Source organism: Nomascus leucogenys, chromosome 3 (assembly GCF_006542625.1).
Source record: "Nomascus leucogenys isolate Asia chromosome 3, Asia_NLE_v1, whole genome shotgun sequence".
In the NCBI taxonomy this organism is placed as follows: Eukaryota; Metazoa; Chordata; class Mammalia; order Primates; family Hylobatidae; genus Nomascus; species Nomascus leucogenys.
Window position 1 is genome coordinate 46,525,791 of NC_044383.1, and position 20,335 is coordinate 46,546,125.

Consider the following 20,335-nt stretch of genomic DNA (forward strand, 5'->3'; position numbering starts at 1 on the left):
TTAGCTTCAGAGCGTTTGTGTCCAGAATGCATCCAACTAAGTCCTCTCTGATTTTCACCTCTGGCGGGATAGGGATGTGGGAAATGAAAGCAGAGTCATCATGATCATCCTAAGCATGGTCCACCCTGTCCTTCTACTGGGGTCCATTGCTGGTTTCCTGTCTCTCTCCCTGTGACCTCTCTTCAGTGTATTTGGCCCACCAGACAGGTAGGAGGTAGGAGGTAGGAAGAAAGATACAGATGACACATCAAGCAGTGAAGATGGATAAACTACCTTTTCCTGGCTCTAATAGAGAAGGTTAAAATCTTTTATAGTGTCAGAGGGACCCTTTGTTTCTAGTTATTTGGTTATTGCAATATAGCAGTTTTATTTATCTGGCATTTTGGAGAAATTGATCCTTTTTGTTATGGGATATTCTTAGCAGAGAGTTAACTTCTCCCTCTTTTTGTATTTGACTCTTCTGAGTGCTGACCCCGTCCCCAATCTCCACTAGGAGGTGTGCCACTTAGGAGCCTGTTTTATACGACTTCTCCAAATTAAGCGTATTTGGCCAGTAATTCCCAACAGGCTATTTTTACTTTGATTTTAGAAGTCCTGGATCCCTTAAAAAATCAGTCTATCCTTCTTATTTCAGTTTCTTCTACTTTTTAGGGAAGAATCATGGGGTGAAACTATAGAGGATCACTTACTTAAGAAATGAGATCACTGGAATTTGGCCAAAAACTCCCAGCAACAAACCCTTTAACCAAATTTGAGGTGCTGGAAAATCTTAGTCTTGAATTTGTGACACTGTGATATTTGATTCTATTTTTATGTTGTATACAATTGTCCTTTACTATTAAACATAGGTTTTGATTTTTTTTGTACTTAAATTTTTCCCTCCTTTCATTCTTAATGTCTCCCCTGCATATCTGTATGTATATATGTTTATATATACGTAAATCCACATGGGATTTCCATGACCTCTCAAAATGGAAAGCAACAATAATGCCTGTCCTTGAGAACTTTTTCGGTTTTTAAAATTGTAAATAATGTTGTCTCCCCATTTAGAATTGGACTTTCAAGCCACTGACTAGGAAAAATTCCTGGGAAATCTCTGCATTTGTGTCAGACTTCACTGCAAAACAGGTATCCCTTGTTTTAAGAAAGCATGATAAAGAACATATTAAACTTAGAGATTTGATGAAGGCTGAAGATATAAGGATTTTTCATGCATGGCTAAATCATGGCTAACACAGTGGCACCTATGTGTGATACGTGTGGCTCAGCTCTACTGGGACATGGTGAACACCTGAAGAAGAAAGCCAAGGAGCAGGACTATAGAGTTTCCAAGTCACCAGAGAAGTTATGACTTAGCGTGGTGGTCATAGGTTCCTCAAACTCAACTTGTGTAAAACCAGATTTACTATATTTTTCTTCCAACTTTTTCTTCCTCCTATCTGGCCAGTGGCATTTCCTAGAAACCTAGAACTCCTCAGTTCCTTTTATCCAGATAGTCACTAAGTTCTTTCAGTTCTAATTTTAGATCCATTTCTTCTTTCCATTTCTATTTAGAACTCCATAGTGGGTGCTCAGATGGAGAACCAGCTCCTTAGCCTGAAGCTCAAGGGCCCTCAGCATCTGGTCCCAATCTCTCCTGCCTTATCTCTAGCTACTCCACTCCACAGTTTTCCTCAAACACGTTAAGCCCATATCACATTTCATTCTATTAGTTGTATGTATGTCTCCTTCATTGCTAAATTGTAAGTTCCTCAAAGGGAAGAACTAGATCCTATTTATCATTCACCTTTCTATCCCAGTGCCTGGCACATAGAAAGTGCTTACCTAAAATTCATTCATTCATTCAACTGGTATTTATTAAGCAGTATACCATATTTCAGGCACCGATAGACCCTGGGGATGCTGCACTGAGCAAAGGATCCTGATGCTTTCGTGAAGCTTATATTCTGGCCAGTGTAAGGGAGGCAGTAAATGAATATATGATATTGGCTAGTGTGATGGAGAAAAATAAAGCAGCGCAAAGGGCTAGCAAGTGTTGGAGAGAGTGGGGAGAGGCTGATATTTTAGACTGAATGATCGGAAAGCAGACTCCTCTGATTAGATGATGGTTAAACAGACATCTGAATCAAATGAGAGTGAATACCATGCATGTGTTTGGGGAAGAGTAGTTGATGCAAGAGACACAGAAAGTGCAGAGTTCTGGCACTTACCTGAGGAACGGTCAAGGGCCCATGTGGCTGAGTTAGCTGGGAGAGAACCCTGATGCAGGAGGTCAGTGAGGTGTTAGCCTTGTGGGCCATGGATGGATAAGGAGTTGGGATTTTATTTCAAGTGTGGCAGTAAGCCATTAGGGGAGAAGGACACGAAAAACTTGGTGTTTTAAAAGAATGAAACTGGTGTTTAAAAGAATGTGGCTGCATTACAGAGACTAGGGAAGCAAGAGTTGAAGCAGGAGGCCTGGTTGAGATGCCACTGCAGGCCGGGCATGGTGGCTCGTGCCTCTAATCCCAGCACTTTGGGAGGCTGAGGCAAGCGGATCACCTGAGGTCGAGAGTTCGAGACCAGCCTCACCAACATGGAGAAACCTCATCTCTACTAAAAATACAAAATTATCTGGGCGTGATGGCACATGCCTGTTAATCCCAGCTACTCGGGAGGCTGAGGCAGGAGAATCGCTTTAACCCAGGAGGCGGAGGTTGCAGTGAGCTGAGATCGCAGCGTTGCACTCCAACCTGGGCAACAAGAGTGAAACTCTCAAAAAAAAAAAAAAAAAAAAAGCCATTGCAGCAGTCCAGGTAGAAGATGATCATGACTTAGACTCAGTTAACATTTGTTTAGTAAATAAATTTTGTGGAAGGGTAATGAGAAGGGCTGAACTCTTTCTAGAAGCCATGACACTTACAGCTTCTAATCTTTTATAATGACAGGGCTGACTTCTGTTGCAGTGAATGGAATATGAGGTTTTTGGGGGTCTCTGTGAATCCCTGATTTGTATATGGAATTTGTTGGGAAAATAGCATTTACTAATTTGGGGAAATCTCCAACTTTGTTTGAATATATTTTATTTCAGAGCGAAATGAAGTCAGGTATATATCTTGATATGTGTTTTCTACCATAGCTGTTTTTGGGTCAGACATTTGCCTAAAAGGAATAGCATAAGACAGTTGTATAAGGAGAAATTAAATGTCACAGGGTATGTTAGTCAGTTAGTGGTGAAAAGATTTGACGAAAGAAAAGAAACCATTGGACAGTTGGGTTATGGGTTGGGGTCGGCAGTAGAGAGAGCTTAGTGGTAAAACATTCTGGCATAAACAGTTGCATTGATTTGTAGAGAGGCTAGTGAAATGGAAATGGTCACTTAGTGGGTGACAATTTTCTCTGAAAATTGATCCCATGCCAAAAGGGAAGGAAGTAAAGAAGAAAAATGATGACCACAGATCCTGCTTGGGACCTGCCATGACATCAAGTTTTAGAACTGTTTCTAGGGGCTTTGTTAATCCTGCAGAATGGAACAGATACAACTTTCCAGTATGGCTTTTCTGGGATTATATGCTGAGAGAACTAGGATGGATTTTTAGAAGTTTACTAGCATTCTGTATTTCATGTTTGGAGGTCACTTTGGGAAAGACTTTTTTTTTTTGTATTTTAACCTTTGATAAACCTTTTGGGGGCCTTATTTGTTAAGTGGGTATCAGCCAACATAAGAGATTTTTTCTATAGCATTTTCCTCTCTTCTGTGAATGGAATCTAATTTCCAAGCGTAATCTTTGTACTGATTGGCAGTTGCTTTTGTCAGATGCTAATCTGATTGTTTTTGGTTTGTGTTTTATTCAATAGACTAGATTCTCCACTAACATTTATCTTTCATTTTACCCTATTTTAATTCCATCAGTGTTTCTTTTCACATTAAGTTGATTGAATCAAAGTACTTAACTTCTCTTCTGTTCCCAAAGGTACTTTATGAACCGCAGATACTGTCAACAATTTTTCCCTTGTTTTTATGTCTTCGATGGTTGTGATTAAAGTTCTTAAAAGCATTTGATATAGAGAGCATTTGATATGAAGTCCGGGAGAGTGGGGGGTTTCTATTCAATAGAATTTATTTTCTGAGTTCCAGAGGAACCTTTTCTTAAGGTTATTTCACTTTACTATATATTCGCCCTATACTGTAGATCATAATGGTAGTCTTTAATGGAACTTCAGAACATTTTTATGTTTAGTTATTTACCAAAGTTATTGGAGACTGTGTGCTATGGATATGGCAGCGAGCAAGACAGTTGAATGGGGATTGTATTCTGGGAAATGTTTGTTCTCAGAGTGACATCTCAGTGTTTGAAAATGTGTTGTCTAAACTCCATCCATGTATGAAACTCATGAGGACAAAATTCCCTCATATTACTGGTGCTTTTTTGGATACTTACCCATTATTTAATTCTCTGGTAAGCTGTAATATTTCTGTCCAGCAATAAAGCAAGGTAAGTGCTCAGGGATTACCTCTTTCCCTCCTTCCTATTTCCCCCACACGTGTAGCTGCATCCGTTATGTGCTTACTCAAAATCTGTTTTGTTCTGTTCCTTTTAATCCATGTTGTCAAAAATTATTATCTATTCAAGAGGCAGGTTCCAAATCAACTGATTTTAGAGTAATAAGCATTAATGTGTATTGTATCATTTGATACAATCAACCCTTAAAACAAGTAGTGTTATTCTCCTCTCTCAGTGAAGAAAACTGAGACTTGGAGAAGCTATTGACTTGCCCAGCATCCTACAGTGGCATATTTTGGGCACTGAAGGCTCTTCAATATACATCCAGTCTATAAATTTCCTGGTATTATAGGCACCTGTCCTCTGGAGATGTAATTTTTTTTAACAGATTTAGTGTCGTAGATGCCACGTGCATAGGACAGAATAAAAACAAATGACTTCGGTTTTTTAATTATAAATTGTATGTGTTGGGTTCCATCTGGGAGATGTGCATGTGTTTCAGGATGGATCTGCCAACTCTGATATCCATCCATTTTTTCAGTTCCCCATAGACTGTAGAAAATGCCCTTAGCTCTGTCCTAGCTCTGGAACCTCCTAAGTGTGGAATGGGCCCTACTCACTACTAATCTGATAAAACTTCCTTTGCTACCGACTTCAGTCACGTTTCTGCACTTAAGACCACTGACTAGGCATGCCCAACCTTATTCTTTTTCTTTCTGTTTCTAGTACATTTTCTCTCCTCCCTTGATTCTGACCTATTGTCTATCTAGGCTCAGAGCCTGAGCTGAGATCCCGTTTTCTTTCCTTTCCTGGGGACCTTCTCTGACACCTTCTCTTCCCAGATCATCTGGATCTCCTGGCCTCTTGCAGGCCTCGCTGTGCCTCCTCTGTCTTCTTTTTGTTTACCGAGGGCATTTTTTTGGAGTGGGGAAGGACACTCTAAAGGCTAGAAGATGGATTCGGTCTCAGATTGTGCCTCGCCTTTCATTCTCATGTTAGTGAACTGGTGGTCTTCTTTGCTTCTACCTTTTCTAATTTACAATTTTAGGTCTCATGACCTAAATACTGGACTGAGCCATAGGAATTATAGGGAAATTGTAGATTTTTCTCTAAATTTAGTAATCCCAGCGATTTGACTTGTAGGCAGTTTAGAAGATAAGGATAAACAAAAAGACAAACCAAATTATCATCTCACCAGAGATAAATGACGCTCATATTTGGATTCATATAACTTTTGATATTTTTCTGCATGTGCTCATAAATGAGTAATCTGTGTACATGTATATTTCTAAGTGGTATCATTTTGGCCTTCTCTTTTGCAGCATGCTCAGGGATTGTCTATTTCCGTCCTCTCAACAAACCATCATGATCTGATTTAGAAGTCACCACATCTGTGTCCCACCAACCTGTCAGTGCCATGACTATGGTGGTGAAGCATGTGGTTATACTCAGTCTTACACTGGAAGATCATTCTTGATTTAGATCCCTACAGCTACCTGCTGACTGAGTGACTTTGGCCAAGTTACTTGACTATTGTAGTAGCGTTGTTTCCTTACCTACAAAATGAGAATTATAGTTTCTATAATGCTGTTTTAAGGATTAAACGAGATGATATGCATAAGGCACTTGACAGAGCACTTGGCATCCTCCTGGTTCCCAAGCCTACCAGTGAGTGGCATTTCCATTCCTCCCAGTGCTCAGCCCAAATGTGTTGCATTTTGTTTTGTTTTTGAGATGAGATCTCACTTCATCCTCCAGGGTGGAGTGCAGTGGCATGATCATAGCTCACAGCTCACTATAGTGTGGAACTCCTGGACTCAAGTGATCCTCTGACCTTCCTCACCACTTCTATTGCTGCCATAGGTCTAACCACCTTCATCTCTTACCTAGGTTATTACCTGGTCTTGCTTCCTTTTAGTGGGCTTTTAATACATTTCTTTTCTTCCACCTCATATGGCATTAAAGCCAGTGTCCTCGTATGGTGACCTAAGAGGTCCTCCCAGACCTCATGCCCTGTACTCCCTTGATGATCAACAAACACCGACACACACAAGCCTCTGGAATTTTCTCCCACAGATAACCTCCTGGTTGACCCATCATACAGAGGTAGACCTTCTCTGACCAACTTAGCCGCCAGTTCTAACCTCCCTTCCCCCAGTGAGACTCTCACTTGGTTTTACCCTTTAGCACTTATCTAACATGCTCTATATTTTACTTATTTTTTTACCTGTGTATTGTCTGCCTCTTTCACTAGAACACAGGCACCACAAGCCAGGCTATTTGTCCATTCTGTTCACTGCTGTATTCCCCATGTTTAGAATAGCACTTGTATATTCGTTATGTGAATTTTAATAGACACTAAAATTTATTAAGTATTGCACATGCTAGTTACTGTGCCTAGAATTCAATAAATGTTAGTGACTGCTGGTGATGTGTCTGTTATGTTTTCAGAAACCCCCTGTTAAAATAACAGTGTTACTTTTAAGGATAATCCCTTAGTCCAAGAGTAAACATTAATTGTTCAGTTCTGCTGGCTGTGACTAAGCAAGCCCCTAACAATGTGACTCAGGGTGGTGAAGTTTTGATGATGGGAAGAAATGAGGAGATCTGGGTGTGTATACACACACACACACACAAACACACATGTATGCATATACATATTTGTATTCTATGTATATATACACTAATGTATACACACATATGTGTACACAAATATACATACATTATTTTTGTTGATAACCTAAAATACACAGAAATATAACACCTTTTCTTTACAGTTTTATTTAGCAGTTTCTGGAGGATACTTCATTTTAATTCTACATAACTATCTCAAGTAGATAGTATTGATGTTTTTGTTCATGTCTTATAGGGTAGCATTTTTTCTTTACTTCCTGTTACAACCTGTATATAACTCAGGAAGTAACATTTTAATTTCATTAGCAAAAAGAGCAGCTGATTCAAAGTCTAGAAAGACCTGGGTTTTGTTGTGACTCTCTCATTGACTTACGCTCTGGTCCCAGGCTAGTACTTAAATTCCTCATACGTTAATTTCCCCTTCTGTAAAATGGGATAATGGTATATGCTAAACAGGAATGTTGTTAAAATAATTAGTAACAAAGGTGTGAAATTTCTTTGAGTTGGATTTTAAAAAGTAAAAACGCATAGTATATGTACAGACACATTTCTGGACTGGTGCACAGGTATGTCTCATTTTCCTGATTCATGAACTGTGCCATCTAGCCTGTATGGGTACCTAGGAAGTATTAAATGAGTTCTAAATCTCCCAGGCAAGCATTTATTTTGATTATTTTGTCTGTTCTACCATGTTTAGTCTTGCTCTTCATTTGTTTTACTAACCTTTCCTTAGAATTTTCTCTCCTAAAGTACTGAATTAAGCCCTGGATTTTCCTAAATGGAATCTGTAGCCATTGAGATACCTGAGGCTGTGATGGGTGGAAAGGCCTTACAGGACAATGAGACTAGAAAGAAGAGAGAAGGATACAGAACTCACAGGTCCCAATCTCCAGGGGTTTGCAGTCCTGGTTGGATAATGGAGCAATCTCAGCAAGTGTTTTGAATAAAAATATGAATGCAGAAAGGATGCAGAGTGAAGGGATAGTGAGCATCAGGGCAGAGTAATTCTGGCAGATATATAAAAGGGTTTAAGCAACAAATATTTGTAGAAAGAAGTAGAAAAAGACTTCAGAGAGAATAAGAATTAAAGCTGTAGAGCACAAAACTGTGTAGTGTTGCTGGTACTGCCAGTCATATTACAGGTACCATCATAAGTCTCCCTGGGACTAAAATACAAGAAAGCACAGGTCTTCTTAAGAGCGTCTTCTCACAAAGGGGATGAGACATTTTTGTTGGTAATGGTGATGCCAGTCTCACTATTAAAAAATACCATACAGTAGAAACAAAATTTGAAGGAATTGGGAGGATGAAGTGGCTCTGTCCAGTCGGGGACATCTGGAAGCCGTGAGGTAGATGCATAGGATTATAGCAGACATAATCATGTGAGAGGCCAGAGAAAGAGATTGACAGGCAAAAGCAAGAAATTGAGTTTGTGTTTAGGGAACAATGAGTGGCTCTTTTTGCCCCTGGTAGTGGGATTCACACCTAGGAGAAGACAGAGGAGGTGGAGGCAGGAGGATCATTTGAGCCCAGGAATGCAAGACCAGCCTGGGCAATCTGGCAAGACCCTGTCTCTACAGAAAATTTTTAAAAAATTAGCCACGATGGCCTGCACCTGTGGTCCCAGATACTCAGGAGGCTGAGGCAGGAGGATTGCTTGAGCCCGGTAGATCGAGGCTGCAGTGAGCCATGATCATGTGACTGCACTCTAGCCTGGATGACAGAGCAAGATCCTGTCTCACCACCCCCCGCCAAAAAAAAAGACTTAATAAAAGGAGACGTCATGTTGAAGAGAGTTGAAGAAAGCTATGAGGGGAGTTGTCACAATCCAGGGAATCCAGGTGCTGTAGCAAGGAATTAAGGAAACAGGTTTTAGAATTTCTTTGGAGTTAGCTTCCACAGAATATGGGAATGTGAGGGTGCAGAATGTTGTCAAGAGGGCTGTAAAGAAATTAAAATAGAAGGATAGGATAGAGAGGAGCAAGGGCTTCCTTAGAGTAGGGGACCTCTCTGAGAGATGACATTTGAATGGAATGTCAGTGACAGGCAAGTGTCCCAGGAGAAGGCAGAATCCAGGCAGAGAGAATGGCTGGCACAGAGATCCTACTCAAGGCAGGAGGGACTTCACAAACTGTGTTCAAAGAGCACCAAGGGCATTGGGCTGAGATAGAGCCTGGAGAATGATAGGGAGGGTGGCCAGAGGGCAGGCTAGAGGGAGTTGGCCAGATATAGGGCCTCAAGGTCTTGGGAAAGGATTTGGATTTTATTAAAATGAGTTTGACAGCCATTGGAGGGCTTTAAGGGACATACCTTTTTAACTGTTTCAAAATAGATGATTCTGGCAGTTCTAAACAGAATGGATTTTAGGAAGCTACCTTAGTCTGTTCAGGCTGCAATAACAAAATATCATAGACTGGGTGAGTTATAGTGTTCTGGATGCTGGAAGTCCAAGCTCAAGGTGCAGGCTGATTAGTATCTAGTGAGGGCCAATTTCCTGGTTCATAAGTAGTGCTTTCTCCGTGTGTCCTCACATTTCAGAAGGGTGAGCCCACCTCTCTACGGTCTATTTTATAAGGGCACTAATTCAGACCTGAGGACCCTGCCCGTGTGATCTAATCAAATCACTGGTGATTAGGTTTCAACATAGGAATTTGAGGGGACGGAGACACAAACATTCAGACCATAGCAGGAGGCAAGAGTGGTGTTAAGGACAACAGGTAGAAAGAAGGTCATTGTGAATGTTCAGGTGAGATAGAGTGTTGAGAAATCGATGACATTTCAGGATGACTGATTTAATATATGAGGTGGTAATAAGCAAATCTAACTGGGCACAGACTACAGAAAATAATGAAAAATGGACACATGTAATTTTAGATAGCTATGTGATACTAGAAGAATTTTTTTCAGTTCTTTACTAATATAGTCATTAAGTAGATTTTGAAATGTGGCTGAAATGGGATAGGATGTTGACTCAGCTGTAACTACTCAAAACTGAGATTTCTTACACAATGTGATGCAGTTTCCTGAATATTTTTGTTTTGTTTATATTTCAGCTTAAACTCTCTGAACCTCACTTTTCCCATCTGTAAAATAAGGATCATATCCATGCATTGCCAGGTAGTTTTAAGAAGTAAATGACACAGAGTTTGGTATATAAGAGAACTTTGGCAAAACAATTGCTGTTGGTAATACCATGCCTGGGGAAATACCTCAATAGAAACTTTGTTTTTTAGTAGTGTGGTCGCTGGCTCTAAACAAAATTATTTCCTTTTTCAACCTTATATATTAAGAAAAATATGACTATTCTAATGCCCATTCTTAGTGCTATTTCATGGCCTTTCCAGTTTTTTTGTCACCCATTTCTGTGATTCATAAGAAAGTGATGTCTTTTTCTTCCTTTTGCTGTTGAGGAAGCTAATTTCTAAGGAAATTAATTGAGATGGTCAAGGGCACCAGGTGATCTTTTGCTAAAGGTAAAACTAGCATCTATGTAAAGATACAGCTCAGTGATGCATTGTCTGTCCATTCATGTTTTACAACTGGAATCACTAATCAGAGACCTGAATCTACTCTTCCATGGCTGCTCCAGAGATTTGAGTCTCCCAATTCTGTGTTAGTTACATGTGCTCTCCCTTGTGTATTGCCTCTTAGTTTTGAATTGTTGCTTAGTTCCACTGCACCATTGTCAAGTCCTATTTATCTCTAAAAGCTAATAGCTTTCAGAAAGAGCTAGGAGGCCAGGTCTGGGCACTGAAAGGGTTGTGTATGCCTTCCTACTGTGGATTAGTTGAAAGAGACAACTCATGGGAAAACAAACTTTTTCCAGTATTTTAGTTTTACTTTCCACTATAGTAATTTATTTATTTATTTATTTATTTATTTATTTTTTTACCACTTTTCATTTATTTATTTAGGGACAGGTCTTACTCTGTCACCCAGACTGGAGTGCAGTGGCATGGTCATAACTCACTGTAGCCTCTAACTCCCAGGCTCTGGTGATCCTCCCACTGCAGCCTCCAGAGTAGCTGGAACTACAGGCGCATACCACCATGTCCAGCTAATGTTTTTTGTTTGTTTTGTTTTGTTTTGTTTTGTTTTAGTAGAGACAGTGTTGCGCTATGTTGTCCAGGCTGATCTTGAACTCCTGGGCTCAAGTGATCCACCTGCCTCAGCCTCCCAAAGTGCTGGGATTACAGCATGCCTGATCTTTCTTCAGAATTTTAGATCATTGTACCAAATGCCAAAAACACTCTAGTGCTGGTAGTATTTAGTCAAGTTCTGAGCAATTTTTTAAAAAATTAGGAATATAAAAAAGCTTAATAAAATACTAGCATGTACTTGACATAACATGCTATTCTAGTAAGTCTTAATAATGATCTATAAAATGTTAACACTTTTATTCATATTTCCTTATAATCAAATTGAACAGATACATTTTCCTTTTCTCTCAGAAAAAGTAATAATGAGCCTAGTGCTCTAACACTTGGGAGAAAAATAGATAAACTCGACCAAACGCAAGTCTCTGAAATGATAGTCCTTGCCAAGTGTGTGCAGATGGGAAACTGGCTTCTTTTGAATGTGGAAGGAGAGGTGTATCCCATGTGAGGGGAGCACCGCTGTGATTTTGAAAATTGTACCATACATCTTCTTGTTGGCATCTGCTTAATTTCTAGCAGTATCTCATTAACATTTCTTTTGTCAGTTTTTGTAAAGCACATCTTGAACTTTTAAACCTTTAAGTAAATAAGAATTCTAAGTGTATAAAATTATTTGATTAAGGAAGTGAACGCCCAGAAGTGCATACAATTTCTTGAAACACTTTTATCCTCTGTTAAAGTTTGTTGTAGAAAATCCTTGTTTAACATTATACACCAAAGACATTCTAAGCTTAATTTCAAAAATATTAAATGCCAAAGAGCAGAAAATTCTTAAAAACAACCACTTCTAACTTGTCACCTTATTGTTAACATTGACAGTTTCACATGGAAATGGTCAAATTTCAGTTTTCAAAGTCATTTGACTCTTTCACCTTAAGTCAAATAGTAAATGTGACTGAATCTTCAGTATTTTAATTAAAACAATTTTATGTATTTGTCTTTTCTTATCTTTTTAGACCTCATTCTTAGATTTTTAGATAATTCTGAAATCACTTCCGTTGGTACTCACATGTAACTCAAGTTTGAAATATGGAAATAGTTATTGGGGTGGTGTGTGTGTGTGTGTATGTATACCTTTTGTGCACCATAAAATAATCAGGTAAAGTGATTTTAAGATAGTAATCTTTAGAAAAAGCAATAATTTTACTTTTCTTCCTCTAAAGAGTTCAGCAGATCTAGACTTGAAAGTGTGCTGACTTAGGTGTTTCTTGTATAGTTCAAGTGAAATTGCAAATAATTTCTGTTCACTTGAGCAGGATGGCTAAGGAGGGCGTTTTCTTTTAAAGAAAGATGACCATTATGTCTTACAATGTAAAATTTACTTTGATATTTCTTTTTTGGTGTTCTTGGCAAAGACATTTATAGGCTGGTATTCTTCTCTAGTATTGTCCCTCTTTATATTATTTAATTGTGCTTTGTATTTTACTTGAAATTAGAGGCATATAGATTGCCAAGACAGCTTTATGCTGAATAAATTCATGTCTTTGGAGGAGGCATACGCAGCTTGACCAAGAGAAAATAAGCAAAGATGGCTTCTATCGTAAATAATTCTTACCCAGTTTCTCAAATCTAGGTGAAGAGACCAACACCCAAATTCTACTCATAAAACCTAAGTAACATACATGGGCTGTGCAGATATGGATAAAATGCTAGTATAATTGTATGGTTTTTTAAAATTAATTTTTAATCATACAAGTGACATATCTTTGTTTCTCTTTTTAAAACAGAAAATACACATGAAACAAATTTTCCTCTGGCTAGCACACCTCAGTAGGCATGCCCATCCTGCATAAAACTAGAGCTACACTGTATGATTATAATGATTGAATGGCCAAGATCCTAAGAGGAACACCTGCCCACTGTTTCTAAATTTTCCTTGTTTGGGAAAATCTGAACTCCTCAAGGTTAAGGAAGAGGAGACCCACAGGGTTATCCACATGACTCTGGCCTGTACTCATGGTCACTACCAGAGAGAGGTAGAGAGGGAAAGAATGTTCTTGTTCAAGAATACACCAGACTTTAATGAGGTTAAGTTGTACAAACTTACATGGAATTTTTATATTAGGAGAAGTTATCTAACTCAATATACATGTATATGTATATAGATAGATACATACCTACATGTATATATCAAATAATTTTGTTAGAACCTAATAATAATAAAACTATTTCTAATTTTTGCTTATATTTTTATTCATCTACTTAATCTATACATTTGATACCTACCATTTGTGCCTACTATATGGTAGGAATTTTTCAGACATCATTTCTAATGTTGTTATCCCTATTTTACTTCTTAGGAAGTTGAGATTCAGAGAAGTAAATAGTGCATCCAAAGCTGCAGTGGTAGTCGGGGAATGGGATGAGGTTGAATGCTGTTTTTCCATAGGTTCTTTCTTGGCATCATGTTGCCTCAGAGAATCAGTTTCTGGGATGTACAACTAAAATTGTTTAATGTCTTTGACTCATTAAATGGCATAAAAGTTTTAAATTCTCATTCTAATATCATTCTGATTTTCTGAAGATCTTCCTTTGATGACAGCAAAAATACTCTCTAAATGTTTAACCACAGATACTGAGTGGGTTCTGGCCAATCAGAGTGGGCTCCACTTGTATGTCCAACAGTTGAACGTCAATTCAGGTTTAAGGCCTCATGCAGCCTAATTAATAGCAATATAAACCAGTTTAAGCTCTTTTGGCCAGTTAATATATTTTTAAAAAAGCACCACACAACGTTATTCTCAAAATCTTTGTCTTAATCTGGTATTAGCCATAGTTACAATGTTCTGGTTTCAAGTTCTCAAGTAGTTTTGGGGGTTTGTTTTTATTGAGTCATTGAAAAATTACAGTAAATGAACCTACAGAATTTCTTGACTGAGAATCTGCCCTGTTTTTCCCTTTTTCTAGGTCTATTATTAGCAGAAGATTTTTCTGCATAGTTGGCACGCTGTACCTGTATCGGTGTATTACAATGTATGTAACTACACTCCCAGTACCTGGTATGCATTTCAACTGTTCTCCGAAGGTAAACTATTCCTCGCTGTAATTTCCCTTTCTGTTTGTTTCTCGTCTTGCCCTGGGGTCCTTTGAGTGAGGCTGCAGGAAAACATTTCTTCAGAATACAGTGGAGTCCCTCCTCCATCTGAGAATGTTACTAAATGATATGGCCAGGCAGCCCCACCCTTCCCAGAATCTCTAAGCCCTGCCAGTGCCTCCCAACTGGGGAAATATGTGTTCTAGTTTGTGTGTTGGAAGCAGTTAAGCTTTGTGTAGTTCTTTGGTTTCCTGCCAAATTTTTAAAATATCACTCATTTCTTTGACACGCATCCAGAAGCTTTTATATGCTTCCTGTCTCTCGGAGGGAGAGCTCAATTTCAAGTGATATTTTTTCCATTTTCCTTCTTTCTATTAATCCCTACAGCAGAGCCAGGAAGAGAAAGTATTCCTATCTCCTTGCAGTCCTCAACCAAGCCAAATAAGATCACTGTTCTCTGGGGTAATATATTGGCTTATTGATTTTCTCTAGTAACAAATAAGTCTTTTTAAAAATAAACTTTGTTCCTCTCTTATTGTCTCTACCTTTCCATCAGATTCACATGACACTCTTCACCTCCTAACCTTTACCTTGGAAGAATTTTTAACTAGGGTGATCGTTGGAACTCTATGAAATAATTAGCAGATTTTATTGTTACAATATTTATGTACATTAAAGTTCTTTAATGCATTTTTAAAAAGAGGCTAATTTCTCTCCTTGATTTTTGGTGGGAGAAAATATAGTGTACTCTGATGTATTTGAGATCATTTCTTTGCATTATACCTGTGTGGGTGAAACAGCCAAACACTTTCAGTCTCATTGCTTTGTACTTTTGTTCCTCCAGAAGAGATGTTCTCTTTGATAGAACCTTTGGAAAGAGAGCTGAAAAATTCACTCTGGATTTTTAATTTGATCATATGAAATTTTGGATCTCTTTAATTTGTATGTCTCCTGTGGCTCCTTTCTTTCCTAAACTTACGTATGTGCCTACAGAGACAGCTCATTTCTTACTTAACTTTTTGCTTTATTTTTAAATTTTTTTTAATTTTTTTATTTTTTGCAACACACTACTTCCTTACCTCTGGAAGAGCTGTCATACAAAAGGAATGTTCTCAACATTCCACTCTTCTCTATCAGCCATCCTGCCTCCCTGCACTCTCCTTCTTGCAGTTTCTTTCGCCCTTCCAAAGAAGCCACCTTCACATCGTTTTTATTGTCTGTGAAAGCTCTCAAGCACTCACCTGTAGCTCCTGGGTTATAGGGAATATCTTGTTGTCATTGAAAATCCAAGGATATGGACCCTTGCTGGGAGCCTGGCTTGATAAGCAGCATGTTCTCAGCAGTAAACTGATAGTTTAGAATATTCACCTAAGTTTAATTCAACTCCTTAAAAAAGTCTGTGCATTGGGAAATTTTGATACCAAGGGGTAGGTAGATGTAGGTTCTGGCCAAGCACATGTTGAAGATGGATCCAGTATTGAGGGGCCGTACCATGTAGCCTTTTCTCCCTACTCTGGTTCTAAACTTGTTTCTTCTTGAGGACTACTGTAGCTCCACCAGTTGCTGGCAAGCCCATACTTGGTGAGCCATTGGTTCTTACAGAGTCAGCTTGAGTCATCAACATATCTAACCAAAATTCTTTGCCTAAGAATAGCTTGTGGGTTCTCTTTGTAAACACAGAAGTAGCAGCAGGAACTGTGCCCAAAGGCAAACCCAAACGTGTTGCTCATTTATTGCGTTGCCAGAAATCCCAACTAGGGCCATCATTCTATGAGAATCTTCTGGAAACTAGAATCTTAAACAGTAGGAGGTGAAATATTAGCACACCTTAGAAAAAAATACTAGTTAAAACTCATTAAATCTAATTACTTATTTTGTAGAATAAGACTCTTGGAAGAAAGGATTTAGAATACACTTTTTTATTCTGAAAATTTTCACGTGTATCCCAACTGGTATAAGGAACTCCCATAAACCCAACACTCAGATTCAATAATTATCAAGATTTGCAACATTTGTTTCCTTTCTTTTTTCTTTTTGAAGTATTTAAAACAACTCCCAGGTAACGTCATTTCACCTCCATATAGTTTAGTATGCATCTAAAAACTGTAAACATTTTAGTACAAAACCATAATGCTATTGGTGTTCAACAAAATTAATAGTAATTCTGTGATATCAGCAATTACAAGTTGATGGCATATCCTGATTGTCTTAAAATGCTTTTCCTTTTTTTACAGTTGGTTTGTATAAATTAGGGTCCAAAATCTTTATATTACATTTACTTGTTCTCTCTTTTAAGTCTATAATCCTAGAGCAGTCCTTTCTTCCTTTCACCCCTCTGCCAGTAGCCTGTAGACATTAGATTAATAGTCCTACAGAATATCCCACTTTCTGGATTTATCCATTTGTTTCTTTGTGGTGTCAAGTGACTTGTGTCGCTCTATGTTTCCTCTGAATAGAAAGTTGGCTCTGCAGACTTAATTAGATTCAATTTTAGCTTGTTAACAGAACATTTGCCAGGTGGAATAGAAAGACTTCTGAAGCTAGGCACAAGAATTGGGAAAGGCTTCGAAGGTTTGGTGCTGCCTCTTGGATGGCAGATCAAGCTTAAGAATTCAGTGGTCAGCCAAGGGCTAGAATCCTCCACTGAGAACGAGTATCTGAAGACAGAAAAGGGTGACACTGGAGAGAAGCCTCAGAGGACAGCTTTGCCTACTTTAGAATCATACCTAGGGCTAAGGGAATCAGAAGTGAGAGGAACCTTATTAAAAGTCACTCAGGCCAAAGTTCTGTTTGATGTCCGAACATCATCGCCACTGAATCTTCAATCTCTCTCTGAACCATTGTACAGAGAGGGAACTTATTGCCCCTGTAAAAATGCAAACTTACCTAATAGTAAAAAGAACACTAAAGTTAAGGTTGAGACAGTCTTACACAGCCACTTACTAGCATTGGGCAAGTCATTTAACTTTTCAGAGCTTCAGTTCCCTCCCTAAATGGCAAAGCAGAGCTAATGATGCTTTTTGAAGTCTGTCTTAAGGAGTTATAGGTGTGAAAGGAGACAGTTTCTAGGAGTTCTGTGGGTGTAACATGCTATACAGAAGTAAGAAGAAGACTTAGTATTGTCATCATGCTTCAACCCCTAGACTCTTATTTATCCAGTGAGAACTGATTTAACAAACATGCATCAAGGACCTACTGTGCTTTGGGTGCTAGAGTATGAGGCATGAGGAAGGTAGATATAGTTCCTACCTTTGTGGAAAACACCTTAAAATCTGTTAGTTTAAATATGTAACTTATGTAATAAATGTGTAAAATGCTGTAATAAGGGCCTCAAGCTAAGCTACTGGCTCTAAGGATGGATGGAAAGGAAGAAACAGACTTGAGCAATATTTAAGAGACCAAATTGCTACAACTTGATAATAGATTTCATGCAAGGAATGAGAATAGGGAAAGATTCCAAGGACTGGATTTTACACTGGTATAATGACATGGTATGGAGGAAATCAGAGTTAATGAGTTGGATTAAACACAGAGTTTAAAGTATCTGTGAGATATCTAAGTAGTGGTGTCCAAGATAGTTAGCAATATAGTCTAAAGCTGAGGGAAATATCAGGGCTGGAAAATAAATATTTGTGAATCATCATATTCTGTATGGTGGTTAAAGCTGTGGATATGGATGAAAAGGCCCAGAGACAAGATACAGAAAGCACAATGCTTCCAGAATTGGATAATTCTATTATTTGAGACACCAATTAAGGCCTGTCACTTGGTGGATACTCTGACAGTTACACAATCATCACTAAACTGTAAGGGAGGAGAGTTGAGCTTTAGAATATGACTTCCTGCTTAATACAGTCATGTGAACTTAAACTTGGTTTCACTATGCCATTAAAATGCCGTAATTAGTGTACTTAATGCTTCCCTTAATGCCAGTACTCAAAATGTGCAGCTCCTAAGAAAATGTTCCAACAAGTATACAGTAGTGATTATAAAAATTGGTCTTATTGTTCATTCACTCGATGGCAGTATACTCTTCACAAAATGTAATCTCTCAGAGAAATAATCATCCTATGAGATGATCAGGTTGTGAGGAAAAGTAGGCTTCCCATAAATGTTTCTGCAACAGTAATAAGCCACTGGGAAAAAGAAGTGAAAAGAGAAGTGGATGTGTTCAGTTTCTAGATTGCAAATTTCTGGCATATCCCATGGTGGTATACATGTGCATGGCTTACACTGGAGGCTGCCAAGTTTTTGATACCTTGATTAGCCCATGTTACTCTCATCATAGCTCCAACGACTGTGTGTTCCATCCTGAAAACAACCTCTTCTCATCTTGCTACAACTGTTTATGATACTGGTTTTTTTAGAAAAGAGGCAGAATATTTGAGAATTCTTTGGTGTTCTCAGCTTCCTGTCGGTAAGGTTTTTCCTGTTTTAACAAACTCCTTAAAATAAAAAATCCCAGATAAACAGGCAGCCTAATGCTAATAGAAGAGAAGAAATAACTTACACTGTTTTCGACTCTCATTTTAATAATCGGATGAGTTAATCTAATAGTGACTAAACAGTAAAAGGAGATGCATGTTTGGGCATGTTTTGTGGTCTCCATGGTGACCTTAGATTTGAAAACCTTTGAGAAGAGAGAGAGTACATTAAGACAGGGACACTCAGCTGGCTAGTGCATTAATCCAATATGGAGTTTTCAGTGAAATGATTCTCTTGAACTTGAAAAACATGTTTTGTTTTGTTTTGTTTTAATTTTTGCCTCTGACATAAGTGAACACAGCCCACTTTTGGACAGGGTTATGTCTGGGTGGCATCTGAGGTTGATCGCTCAGTGGATCAATATAATACAAATGCAACAGCAGAACAGCCTTCATATTCTTCTCTGCCACTGTCAGCTTTTCTGCAATGCACAGATTAGAAAGATGAAACCACCTCCTTTGACTTGCTGCCGAGCTGTAATGTCACAACCATCAGCCTAAAGGGTCCCTATGCTGGCACAAGTTCAGTCTTATAAGGCAACAGACTCATTGCTCTTTAGGATGTTATGGCCTTCTTCAGTTCTTTCTTACTTTCCTGGGTAGCAGTTAGAGTATTCCAGGTGCCCTGTACACTGACAAAGTTTGATATTCTGATTAGCTCCTGCTAACCTTATCAGTATTTCAGGATATGGCTTGTGTTCCATTACCAAAATAACTTCCGGCCATCCTGTTGGATGGTGTGCAACTTAAATTGTCAATGCTTGATTTTGGATAATTTTCTACTTGTCTTCCAGTTTCTGATTGTCATTAAAATTTTCCTTCTCATTTGTTCTCAATTCTTTTTTTTCTACTTCTTGCATATACTTTCCAGTAATGTTTCCCATCCTAAATCTGTTCTTTGCTTTTCCTTTTCTCTCATTGCTGCTACTCTCTTCCTTTTTCAGTGATTAAAGATAGCAATGTTCTAAATAACTTCTCTCTGTCACTTAAAAAGAGATGTTTTCATTTTAAATAAACTATACATTCTTTATAGACATATTGAAAGACTACAAAAAGAGGAAGATTTTAAAACCACTCATGACCCTATCTACTATTAACAATTCAGTATATTCGTTCCTTATGTATGCATTTTTTACATGATTCTGATGGTGCTGTCTATGCATTTATTATTCACGTCTCCTTATATTTAACATTTGATGTATGAATTTTTACATTATTTTATAAACTCTAGCCTTTCTAAAGGCTTTCTTACTAAAAGGAAGACACCACTTTCCCAGAATGTGAGACAGGCAGATTGTTGATGTGATTTCATTTGATAGTCAAGAAGCTTGTTTATTTCCTGAGCAAACGTTTCTAGAGAACCTGCCCTATGTGGGCATACTGGTAAATTTTGAGGACACACAATGTATAAGACAAGTGCCTTCTGCCTCTGGGCATCCAGAAGCTGTGAAAGAGACAGACATGGAACCCCCAGATACCCCTCTGACTCCCTGTAGTAGATTTGCAGAGTCATTTGCCATGGATGCACAGACAACAGAGGCA

General features: G+C 38.4%; 1 protein-coding gene across 4 annotated transcripts in view; it reads left to right on the forward strand.

The window, feature by feature from the left end:
• SGMS1 (sphingomyelin synthase 1) overlaps positions 1-20,335 on the forward strand; it is a 310,538-nt gene that overhangs the window by 275,011 nt on the left and 15,192 nt on the right. For all 4 annotated transcript variants that reach the window (XM_030809298.1, XM_030809299.1, XM_030809300.1 and 1 more), the window contains one exon: positions 14,183-14,300. In XM_030809298.1, coding sequence (XP_030665158.1) covers positions 14,183-14,300 — 118 coding nt within the window. The remainder of the gene's footprint in view (positions 1-14,182; positions 14,301-20,335) is intronic.